The 12,105-nt window shown below is 42.0% G+C and overlaps 1 protein-coding gene across 1 annotated transcript; it reads right to left on the bottom strand.

The window, feature by feature from the left end:
* Positions 1 to 5,867: 5,867 nt before the first annotated feature.
* On the bottom strand, positions 5,868 to 10,872 carry Ir8a (Ionotropic receptor 8a). Its single transcript, XM_065235221.1, has 5 exons — positions 10,854 to 10,872; positions 8,762 to 8,911; positions 7,797 to 8,692; positions 7,242 to 7,741; positions 5,868 to 7,180 (listed from the first exon to the last, which is right to left on the bottom strand). The coding sequence occupies exons 1-5, from the start codon at positions 10,870 to 10,872 to the stop codon at positions 6,106 to 6,108; spliced, it is 2,640 nt and encodes an 879-aa protein (XP_065091293.1). The 3' UTR covers positions 5,868 to 6,105.
* Positions 10,873 to 12,105: the final 1,233 nt, after the last annotated feature.

Below are 12,105 nucleotides of genomic sequence, written 5' to 3'. Positions count from 1 at the left end.
TTCTATGGAGATGCCGTTTGACTTAAGTAACAGCGCTGAGAAACCCGTGAAAAGTGTACGTTCGTCGTTTCGCTTTCTCATTATTAAAGTGAATAAATCGAACTGTTTGTTGCTAAGATGATTTCGGTGGTCCTAAAATGATGAATGGGCTGCACATAAGGAGACGTAATTGATAATTCTCCCGAATAACCTGGTAAATACACTTGGACTTAAGTAACAATAGGGGCCACCAAACGACGTATAATAACTTTTGACTCAAAAACCAGTATTTTTTAGCATGAAAGCTAGCGATTTGCATTTGTATGATTAAAACCCTGCTAAATATGTTAAACATTGCTATCACTATGAGATTATATGTGTTTACTTGGAAATAGGAATAACTTTTCGGCCATCAAAACAAAACTTTATTTTTCTCGGATTGGTGCGAATGTTACTTACGACATAATGAAAATTTGCTCTTGGTTTACAGAACGAGAGTAAATTCAATTGGCGCGTGTGGGATTTTCCGGTTTTCAACTGAAACGATAATAGCTTGCCTAATAACAATGCCCATATTCCGACCAATATATAGATTGGTCATAAGAACCACGGTGTATTCAGAGAGCTGAGAATGATATTCCATTTGTATGGTGACGTAATTCCTATCTTTTTCTTAAGCAAACGCTAGAATGAACGAAGTCGATATTTTTATCTAATCTTTCATGCATTATTTAAGAAATGAGCATTTGACTGAACAAAATTAAGTGATTTTATGTGTCTTCAACGTTATTCCACTTCACACTATTAAATGATAGCCACGACCAGGCGTGGAAAATCATTTGCATTCATTTCGTGCATTCATTTACATTCATTTGCCTCTAACTTTTTTCTTGAACAGCATTCCGCATATTGATATATAAAGCTTTTGTAGGTTTTGTTACTAGCTACAACTTTTGTTAACAAGTCTAATTCGTATATCTTATGCACGACGAACCAGAGCGAACAGAAGCCACTACTGTTTTTCAGTGAATAAATTTTACATTCACTGAAGAACAGTAACAAGTTCTGCCCGCTCTAGTTCGTGATGCATAAGAGATACAGATTTTAATTGTAAGTTGTAGCTAATAACAAAACCTACGAAAGCTCTATATATTATTTTGCGGAATTCTGTTGATGAAAAAAGTTAGAGGCAAATGAATGTATGAAATGAATGCAAATGATTTTCCATGCCTGGCCACGACGTCATTAATCGACACTTGATGTTTACGTTCGAGAGCATATTACCAACCGGTGGAAACGAACGATTTTAAATTGGCTCACTTCTTGACTAGCCTATTGGTCCCAAGCGAATAGATGAACATGGGTACTAGTCGAAATTCTAGTACTACACTATGTTTGTTTTGATTCGCTATGAAAGTTTGACAGATAAAATGAGGGGTTCGTGGATTTTCCTATGTTTGGAGGGGTGCATCGATTAGCTTGGGACCGAAGAGAGTACCAGAGCTGAGCCAAAAAGCTGAGCACGCTTCTTCGGGACCTTCTAAACCTTCTAGAAACATAGGAAAAACCAATAACCCCTCATTTTACCTGTCAAACTTTCATAGCGAATCAAAACAAACATTGCGTAGTACTAGAATTTCGACTAGAATGGGATACGGTATTCGTTTGCTTGGGACCAATAGGCTAGTCAAGTAGTGAGCCAATTTAAAATCGTTAGTTTCGTATTGATTGTTGGTACTACCATAGAGGTAACTCTAAGACTAGAAGGTCCCGAAATAACGTGCTCAACTTTTTGGCTCAGCTCTGGTACTCTCTTCGGTCCCAAGCTAATCGACTTACCCCTCGAAACATAGGAAAAACGAATAACCCCTCATTTCATCTGTCAAACTTTCATAGCGAATCAAAACAAACATTGCGTAGTACTAGAATTTCGACTAGAATGGGATACGTTAATCGTTTGCTTGGGACCAATAGGCTAGTCAAGTAGTGAGCTAATTTAAAATCGTTAGTTTCGTATTGATTGTTGGTACTACTATACCAACCGGTGAACACTCGTGTTTATTTCAGTTACCGTGTGGACGTAATTTGTGATGAGCCCCGGTCCCTTTCAAATTGTATCATTATTTATGTACGGTCCATATATTTGAAATGACGTTTCACATTCATCTAGTGATGGCCGATTTTCATTCGAATTATCGATTAATCGATTAACGAACCGAAAAGTAAAATATTTGCAATCGGTTATATCATGCCGATATAAGCATTAACTTCTCCAGAGGATCATCACCGATCGTTTCAAACATGTGCTGCACTCTCATTGGTGGAAAAATGGCAGCACAGCGAACAAAAAAAAATCGGTTAGTTGTTAATCGAGTAATTAAAAAATGGGACACCTCTGATTTTGGTGTGTTTGTTTTGATAAAAATGAGCGCAAAATTTCATCTCTACCGAGGGGGCAGCAAAACCATAAAATTACCTTGAATACGAGGGGTATTCAATGGATGAAAGGGACCGTGAAAGAGGACACTAAAATAGAAAGTTTTTCTTCCGACAGTTTCATCTTAGTATTCATCTTTGACTATACTCTGGTGTATTCGAGGTAAAAACGCTCCCCGCCATCGTGGAGTTGGTCTCCTACTTAGCGTCCAGGCAAGTGCTGCGCTCATCAAGTGGGAGCCTGTTAATGAGAGGATAATCGTTGCCAAATTTAGAACACTGCTTCGTAACCTTACCATAATCCAATGTTATGCGCCAACCGATGCTGCCGATATACAGGACAAGGAGAATTTATACAGTCAAGTGAATGCCGTCGTGGATAAGGTTCCAAAGGGTGACATCAAGATCTTCACTGACGACTTCAATGCGAAGATCGGCTCCGACAACACGGACTATGAGCGTGTCATAGGACGCCATGGTCTCGGCGAAATGAGCGAGAACGGTGAACTGTCTGAATTATGTGGCAATAACGACATGGTGATCGTGGGCTCGCTCTTCCCCCATCGGCAAGTGCACAAAGTCCCGTGATGGACATATCGAAAATCAGATCGACCACATCTGTATCAGCCGAAAATGGAGACGGAGCCTTCTTGATGTCCGGAATAAACGCAGCGCCGACATCGCGTCTGACTACCGCCTTCTAATCGGCGAAATCCGCCTGCGCATGGCGCGGATCCAGCGACGGGAGGAGAGACTCGGGCGGCGGTTCAACACACGCCGACTTGAAGACTCAGCAGTAAAAAGGTCTTTTGTTGAAGAACTTGAGACTCGAGCTGCGGACGTTCCAGAAGGTGGCAGCGTAGAAGAACAATGGACGGTCATCAAGAATGCCTTTATAGAAACAAGGGAGAACAACTTGGGTGAGCTACGCACCCAGAGGAAAGAGTGGATCACAGATGAAACCTGGCGGAAGATTGAGGAGCGTAGAGAAGTAAAAGTCGCGATAGAGCGGGCGAGAAACAGAGGAGCCAAGAACGAAGCCCGTCAACGGTACTCGGCTCTAGAGAAGGAAGTTAAGCGCTCTTACAGACGGGACAAGCGAGCGTGGATGAACTCCCTGGCCGACGAAGGGGAGAAAGCCGCAAACACTGGCGATATACGCCTCCTCTACGATATCTCACGACGCCTGAGTGGAGCAAGGATGAACCCGAGGATGCCAGTGAAGGACACGACTGGACAATTGCTTACCGACCCCACTGACCAGCTGAATCGCTGGTTTGAGCACTTCGAACAACTTCTTCAAGTTTCGACGGCCAACCAGCCATCAACATCTCGGCATGAGCCGCCTATGGTGCGGTGCATCACTCGCGTCAATTCCGTCAATTCTGTAATATCTGGGATACCGCGACTTTTCCGGCCGACTGGATGCAGGGCGTCTTAGTGAAGGTCCCAAAGAAGAGGGATCTGACTGTGTGCGACAATTGGCGAGGCATCATGTTACTGTGTATTGTTCTCAAAGTTCTGTGCAAAGTTATCCTGAATCGGATACAGGAGAAGATCGACGCGACTCTCCGACGGCAGCAGGCACGATTCCGTGCCGGAAGATCTTGTGTGGACCATATTGTCACGCTCCGCATCATCCTGGAGCAGGTCAATGAATTCCAAGAGTCCCTTTATTTGGTATTCATTGACTACAAAAAAGCTTTCGACCGTCTCAATCACGAGAAGGGGGGCGCCCTGAGACGCAAGGGAGTCCCGGATAAAATCGTCAACCTCATCGAAGCGCAGTATGAGGCTTTCACGTGCAGAGTTCTGCATAACGGAGCCTTGTCCGACCCTATCCGGGTAGTCGCTGGTGTGAGACAAGGATGTATACTATGACCGCTACTGTTTCTCATCGTAATCGACGAGATCATGGTAGGTGCAATTGACCCTGTACCGAACCGTGGGCTGCTTTGGCAGCCTATCACCATGGAGCATCTCAACGACTTCGATTTGGCTGATGATGTTGCTGTACTAGCACAACGGCGCTCTGATATGCAGAGTAAGCTCAATGACCTAGCCGAACGCTCCTCTGCGGCGGGTCTAACCATCAACGTCAACAAGACCAAATCGTTGGATATCAACACGGGTAACCCTTCCAACTTTACGGTAGCGGGCAAGCAGTGGAGAAGGTCGAAAGTTTCCAAAATCTTGGCTGCCTTTGCGAGTTTACGAAACGATCCAACCAGATAAGTCAACGCACCAAAATCCGAATTTTCAACTCGAACGTGAAATCTGTTGTTGTTATACGCCAGTGGTGTGTATCAGCGGAGGGCACTCAAAAGCTGCAGGTCTTCATAAACCGATGCCTGCGGTATATAATTCGTGCCTGGTGACCTCACAACTGGATCTCGAATGCCGAGCTCCATCGTCGATGTCATCAGAAGCCGATAGCAACAGAAATTCGAGAGCGAAAGTGGAGGTGGGTCGGCCACACACTTCGACGGGGCGGAAACGAAATCTGCAAGCAAACGCTGGATTAGAATCCAGCAGGACATCGCAGCAGAGGCAGACCCAGGGGCTCATGGCGGCGGAGCCTCAATAAGAAAATGAAGCAAGTCAAGGTCAAGGCAAAAGCGAGCAGCCGCCCAGGATGGAAGTCTTTCACGGCCCTTTGCACCGCTGGTGGTGCACAGGACCCTTAAGTAAGTAAGTATCGAACTGTTTACATGGTCATGGGGATGCAAAGAGGGAATCGTCGATGAGAATCTGGCAATGTTACTTAGGACCTAATCCATTGTTCCGCTTGAAATGTTCTTAGATCGTTCCGCCGCCATTAGACTCTACCATAGAGGTAACTCTAAGACCAGAAGGTCCCGAAGAAACGTGCTCAACTTTTTGGCTCAGCTCTGGTACTCTCTTCGGATACAAGCTAATCGATGCACCCCTCGAAACATAAGAAAATCAACGAACCCCTCATTTTATCTGTCAAACTTTCATAGCAAATCAAACAAACATAGCGTAGTACTAGAATTTCAACTAGAATGGGATACGTTAATCGATTTGCTTGGGACCAATAGGCTAGTCAAGCAGTGAGCCAATTTAAAATCGTTAGTTTCGTATTGATTGTTGACTCTACTGCAATGATTTGTTGGGTTCCAATCCAACATTTGATTGCAAAATACGTTTTCGCTCTTCCATTTCTTGAATTTCTATTGATTCCTGCTTTTGATGACAACCCTAATAAACTTGTTATGGTTATTTTACTTAACGGCATGTTCGGGGTATCATACAAACCATTTGTGGAATAGTTCTATCGTTAGGGTTATCGTTTGCTTATGGTATTTTTATTAGGGAAGCTGCACCAACCTTCGAATTCGATTGAGCATTTCTTTCAGTCTTGAAGACACAAAAAAAAATCATATTTTATTTTTATTTTAGTAACCTCAAGCATTGCAAATATCAAGCTTATTAAGTGCTATCAATGTTAAGAAAATACTAAATCGTAGTCTGAACGCACATTACACAAAAATACTACCAGCTTTTACTATTGCTATTTTTGAAACTTGCTCTTAACTTCATATTCAATATTGTACGTGAAACAGCTGTGTTAATTAATTTAGCAAATCTATAAGTACTAATACCAATACCCCAATACAACATGAAATTCCACAATTCGTCCAAAAACTCCAACCCTCCGAACCAAATCTAATTGATCGGATTCTTTGGGAACACCGATATATAGCTTATCTTCTGCTGCTTCTCCGATGCCGGCACAAACTTATTGCCGATTGTAATCACCTTGGGAATCTTCTTCTCCACAATCTTGTTCAAGTTGTTCTTAACATCGGCAGTATTGAGCAAGTTCTTAAATGTTAGCGCCTGCTTATCCCGTCCCTTCGTTTGTCTTCCCTCATTCGCCGGCTCAACCTGGACCATCTTGCCCTTCCTGTCCTTCCGGCGATAGTACAGCACCTCACCGGCCAGAGTAACCATGGCCAGTGCCAACCCCACCAGCGTCGCTATGAACACACCGCCTAAACTTTCCAACGTAATTCCCTCGCTGTCGTCCGTATTTGGACAAACTCCGCGCACCGAATTGTTCCAGAACTTTGCTGTCAACGATTCAAAGTACCGTTCCTTCTGCAGCTCCAAAATGTAGTAACTCAACTCATCCTGCAGGTGACTTCCCTGCTGAACCGCAATAGCATACGGCTGTTCGGCAAACACTTCTCCCACTTCGGTGAGATTGCAGTTCAGCGAGATCTCGTACTTAATCTCCGCCGAGTCATGAACAAAGGCAAAGTCCGCTTCCAATCCTTCGTTGACCCGCTGAAAGCCAACGTCGGCTGAGTCGACCGGATTAGCCGACTCGATCGCCGCCAGAATGTTTATGTACTGTTCCTTGATCGGGTAGTCCCAGACGCGGTACTGAGCCTGATCGTTTCCGCTAGATAGGGTTAGATTGCGCCACATCTGGTAAAGTACGTCTTCAGCATTTTTCATGTTCTTGAAGTAATCGTGAGTGTCGGAATTCTTCACGACCGTGTATTTGATACGACTTTGACGGGACAACTGTTCCAGAGATTGAACCGGAGTTTGCATACGTTCAACGGTGAGGAATGCAGCAAGATTGGCAGTAAACGTAGCCAGCATCAGTACGACAAACAACCAATAAGCGGCCACCAGGGTACGGGCGGAAAGGGCCTTCGGTGCTTCACCACCACCTTGCGGTGTAAACGAAGTCAGAGCGAACCAGAAGCTTTCCTTCAAGGTGAAGTCTCTAGAAATGATTGTAGGAGTTGATTAGACTTCGTATAAATCGGAGTTTACGAAGAACTTACCGACAGTCGTATGGATAGGCTTGCTTGTTGTTCTTAGCGCTGTACGGTGAGAATTTGTCCAGTAGCCACAGCATGACGGCCGTCGCAACGATCGCCAGCAGAATACTCAACCATACTTCAAGCCGCAACACGGTCATGAACTTGAACAGTGACGTTTCACGAACAGGCTTCCTCATCACTATCAGTATGCCGGTCTGTTCGAAATAGGGAGCTACGAAGTCAACGACCTCTTCTCTTTCGGCGGTCATCTTCATCGAAGCCATAGTGAAATCGATCTCGCCGACCACCAGATCGCCTATCAAACCATCCCAGTTACCTGCCTTGTTCCTCTTGCCGAAGCCTCCCTTCTGCGGCGATACCAGATCGTAGTCGAAGCTCATCACCTTGGACATCTGATGCAGGAAGTCTATACAATATCCTTCCCAGATAGGTTCCCCTTTATCGTTTAAAACTATCTCATTGGTAAGTGTATCACGTTTTCGGTAAGCCCACGGGATTGACTGTTAAATAAACACCAAATTAGTTCGTTAAACATGATCTAAAACTGCAATTTACCTCGGTAGTTCCAACACGAAAGTACCGCTTGGTTGGTTTGATTTTCTGTCCATCGAAGGGGACTACCGCACCTTTCTCAATGGCCCCCAGCTGGATAGCGGCAGAGCTGTCATCCTCCGTTGACGTCCATATTGACACGTTCAGATTGTAACGCAACATTCGACTTCCATCAGGCATCCAGAAACGGTCGTCCTTCCGAAGATCCCTCATAATGTCTGAAATATTGTTGGATCCACTTGCTTCAACAGCGCTACAATCTTCCTGACTTGTCAACGGCAACTGATTCTGTTGGACCTTTTCCAAAACCTTTGTCACAACGTTACCCAAGTGAACTTCCCATGGTTTGAATCCAGCGGGACATGCACAATCGCCATCCAAGTTCAACAGCTTACAACATGTACTCTTATCCAATATAAGCCGACTCATGGTCGAATACGAATCGTGATACTCAAATCCATCCGTGTCCGGTTCCAAGAAGAGCAAATTCCATTTATCCGGTTTCATAACCAGTCCACTGGCAAGTGCCTTCTTGAACAAGTCATTCATATCGGCCGTTTTAGCGATGATCGAGAAGAACGACGGATACGGACGGACGGCCTTGATTCTTTCGATCGACGTATCACTAAGGCGCTCGAATATGATCGTTCGCAGTTGGGACTCGGTGATCAGGAAGTAGATGGCCGTATCGGCCGCTGCTGTCGAATCGAATATGTAGACCACGTCGTTGGCACCGCGTGCCCGGAGATAGTTTTCCATCACTTTCAGGAACGTTTGCGTCGACACGTCGGCGTGAATGTACGGGATGTTGAAGTTGTCCGCGGCGGTCATGATCCGGTTGGTGTCGGTCCAGGTGAAGTCCAGGAGGATGGTGACACCCTGCTTCATGGCGGAGCATACTGAAATATTGTCATTTATTTTTATTCGTTAGTAGTGGTTGATGGTTTGAGGTTGCACGAAAATGTTACGTTCATCGTTGTCGGTGAAGATGACATGCTCTCGATTGTAGACTATGTAGTAGTCGTATATCGATATGCCCTTGGTATTGGCCAGGAAGGAACGGATGGCTTGCGATGTAAGTGCCGGTACTTCCGGTTGTTCCTGTTCGTGTACGATGACTGGTGGAGAATGGAGAAAAGAGATTCATCTTTAGGTTCAGTTCGTTAAATTTTGTTTGATAAAGTATAATATAACCATGTGAACAGAGTAAGCTCTGCTCGCGAATGGTTGGTTTTGTTTTCGGCGTCGCTGATTTCGTGTGTTTTCCGCGTATTTAGTAAAGCAATTCTGTGCAAATGAAAAACTCCGCGTGTGATTGTGTACATTGGCGTAATCAAGGGGAGGCCTGGCTCCCCCAGACCTGGAGCTGGCCCACCCCAGCTAATTTAAGAAATAACCAGAGCAATCTATTTTTGTATTGCATGGAGGAGTTGCGATATTTTCCAGATAATCTAGAATAAACTCTTCTGTGGCTTTGAATTTCTCAATTAATTGCCTATTCCCGGCTGATGATTTGCCTCGAATTGGCCTTCATATTTAATCTATACAGAGCTGGGAAAAGGGCCTATCTGCTTTGATCGATTCTCTTCTTCGACTTTCTCTTTCGTTAATAACTCAGCTGCAACAACATTCCCTGTTGTATTTGACGATATGGACGATAGATAAAACCCTCCTTTATCAATCTATGTGGCAAAATTAGCACGAAAATTGTTTGGATAGCCGTGGTTATCAAAAGAGAAAGTCGATTAAGAGAATCGATCAAAGCAGATAGACCCCTTTTTCCAGCTCTGTATAGTTTTATTCACTTTTTTGCTACACGAAAACGTCTCATATAAAGGTTGAATCTCTTCATTCGTTTTGAAGATGTGTCTTATTTTGAAAACATTTGCAATTATGTGAAGAAGTATTCTGGATTTTTAGTATGATACTGAATAAACCTTTTCATTTTCTTTGACTTTGAAAATATCCAGATAACTTTATTGAAATCATATTGAGAATCCATGGATATCAACTAAGTTCTTTAAAACTTATATGAAAGTTCCCAACTAACAATTCAAAGTCACAAATAAGCAAGCACATTGAATAAATGCTGTATAACAGTGTACAATGCTGAATAAAACAGGATGTCGAATTATGTGCTGAAAAAAGCTCATTGAGATCGATAGATGTGCTTTTATTCCGCCGTTTGCTCTGATATGATTCATTTCCTTATTAAAAGCTTTATAAACGTTGACTGTCTTCCTTATTCAGAACCAGAAGGTTGATCTAATAACAAACTGAATAAGTGTAATTTGCACATACATTGTCGCTTTTATTCGACTGTTTTCAATTGATTGAATAAAATGCTTTATTAAACGTCTTATAAATGTTTTCTAACTCCATTATTAGATTTCATTGCATTGTTTTACAATATTGCTGTATAAAGGTGAATACACTCAGCAAAATAGCTCTTATACCACCCAAAAAACAATTCAAAGTCACAAGTAAGCATATATATTGAATAAATGCTGTATAACAGTGTACAATGCTGAATAAAAAGAGTTGTCGAATTATGTGCTGAAAAAGCTCATTGTTCCACTCTGATCTGATTAATTTACTTCCCAACAAACAATTCACAATCACAAATAAGCATACACATTGATTAAATTCTGTATAACAGTGTACAATGCTGAATAAAACAGGATGTCGAATTATGTGCTGAAAAAAGCTCATTGAGATCGATAGATGCGCCTTTATTCCGCCGTTTACTCTAATATGATTAATTTACTTATTAAAAGCTTTATAAACGTTGACTGTCTTCCTGATTCAGAACCAGAAGTTTGATCTAATAACAAACTGAATAAGTGTTATTTGCACATACATTGTCGCTTTAATTTGACTGTTTTCAATTGCTTTAATAAAATGCTTTATTAGACGTCTTAAAAATGTTTTCTAGCTCCATTATTAGATTTCATTGCATTGCTTAACAATATTGCTGAATAAAGGTGAATAAAGTCAGTATAATAGCTCTTATACCACTATGCGTCCATGTTTTAATTGCATGCTTTGTAAATGCTTTACAAACGGCGTATTCATTCATTATTCCACAACACTCTTTCAGGTTAACAACAAACCGAAATTGGTAGCATAGTGGTTACCGTTTCCGCTTTCCAAGTAGAAGGTCGTGAGTTCAATCCTAACCTCAACCCTTTTTTAATTTATTTTCTACGCCTAATTAATTTATATCGTAATCATAAATCGTATCACTCACGACAACCAATTCATAGATCTATCGAAAAGAATAGCATCCTTTCCATCGAAATTAGAGAGATGGAGAGGTAACGTTGGTCTCATGTAGAACAACTATGAATGAATTATTCATTCTCACATCTCCTTGAATTAGCTAGAGTTACGGCTGGAAGTGCTGATAGGTTTTCAGATTCAAGCTTTTATTGCTTATTTAGCTGCCCATATGATGTAATCTAGGATAGCTCAGATGGCAACGCAAGCGGCTGGTGATCGGAAGGTCATGGTTCGAATCCCATATAACGACATGTGTGTGTGTATGTATGTATGTATGTAATAAATTTTCTATATGTGTGATGGGTGGTGCGTGCTTCGACAGAAATAAATGACACAACAATCACTAACGAGAACACAACAACCCTGCTCTTCTGTGCCGTTTTTATTTTCGGATTAATTATCCCGTAGTTGAATAATCGTTTAATTAAATGTATAATGTGTCTTATTAAACATTATTTCACATGAGAATCAAGCGTCTATATACACCTTTATACCATCGCTGTTTAAGGAAGGAATGATGTCTAATAAACGCTGAATAATCAAAAATTTGATCGAATAAGCTCTGTACAACTCTTGTAAGTCGAATAAAAGCTTCTCGACATACCTTATTCAACACCAAATATTTCGATGTTGTGGTTGAATAAATTCTCCAGATTTGTGTGAATAAAGCCTGATCACAAGTTATTATTAAAAATAGTACAAGTATTATTAAGCATGAAGTGGAATAAAATCGTCAAGAAGTCGTTTCTTCAATAGGCAATTGTTTGTTGGGTTCCTGTACTTCTACAAAATTTCTTGAATTCAATTCCATCAAATAAAGCTCCCTGAACTTCTTCCGAATAAATTTAACTTATCCCTTAGCCTTTATGAAGTTCACTAAGTTTGTGGAAAGTTCTGGGAATCGCTTAAAAGTTCTGTCCACTTCTACGAAGTTTTCTGAACTTATACGATTTTTTTACAGCTTGCTCATGCCCATTTTTTCAATAGCTGTATCTTTGTTGGATTTTGGGTATTTCCTCGGGTATTTTCC

The sequence above is a fragment of the Ochlerotatus camptorhynchus genome, unplaced genomic scaffold (assembly GCF_037179485.1).
Source record: "Ochlerotatus camptorhynchus isolate MF236.1 unplaced genomic scaffold, CSIRO-AGI_Acam_v1.1 ptg000467l, whole genome shotgun sequence".
Lineage (NCBI taxonomy): Eukaryota > Metazoa > Arthropoda > Insecta > Diptera > Culicidae > Ochlerotatus > Ochlerotatus camptorhynchus.
This window is presented reverse-complemented; position numbering and strand designations above follow the sequence as displayed.

Bases quoted from the DNA above. Each gene is read 5' to 3' on its own strand.
- Ir8a (XM_065235221.1), bottom strand. The intron at 7,742-7,796 runs GTAAATTGCAGT...TTTATTTAACAG, and splicing joins TTCGTGTTGGAACTACCGAG to TCAATCCCGTGGGCTTACCG. The intron at 7,181-7,241 runs GTAAGTTCTTCG...AATCATTTCTAG, and splicing joins GCCTATCCATACGACTGTCG to AGACTTCACCTTGAAGGAAA.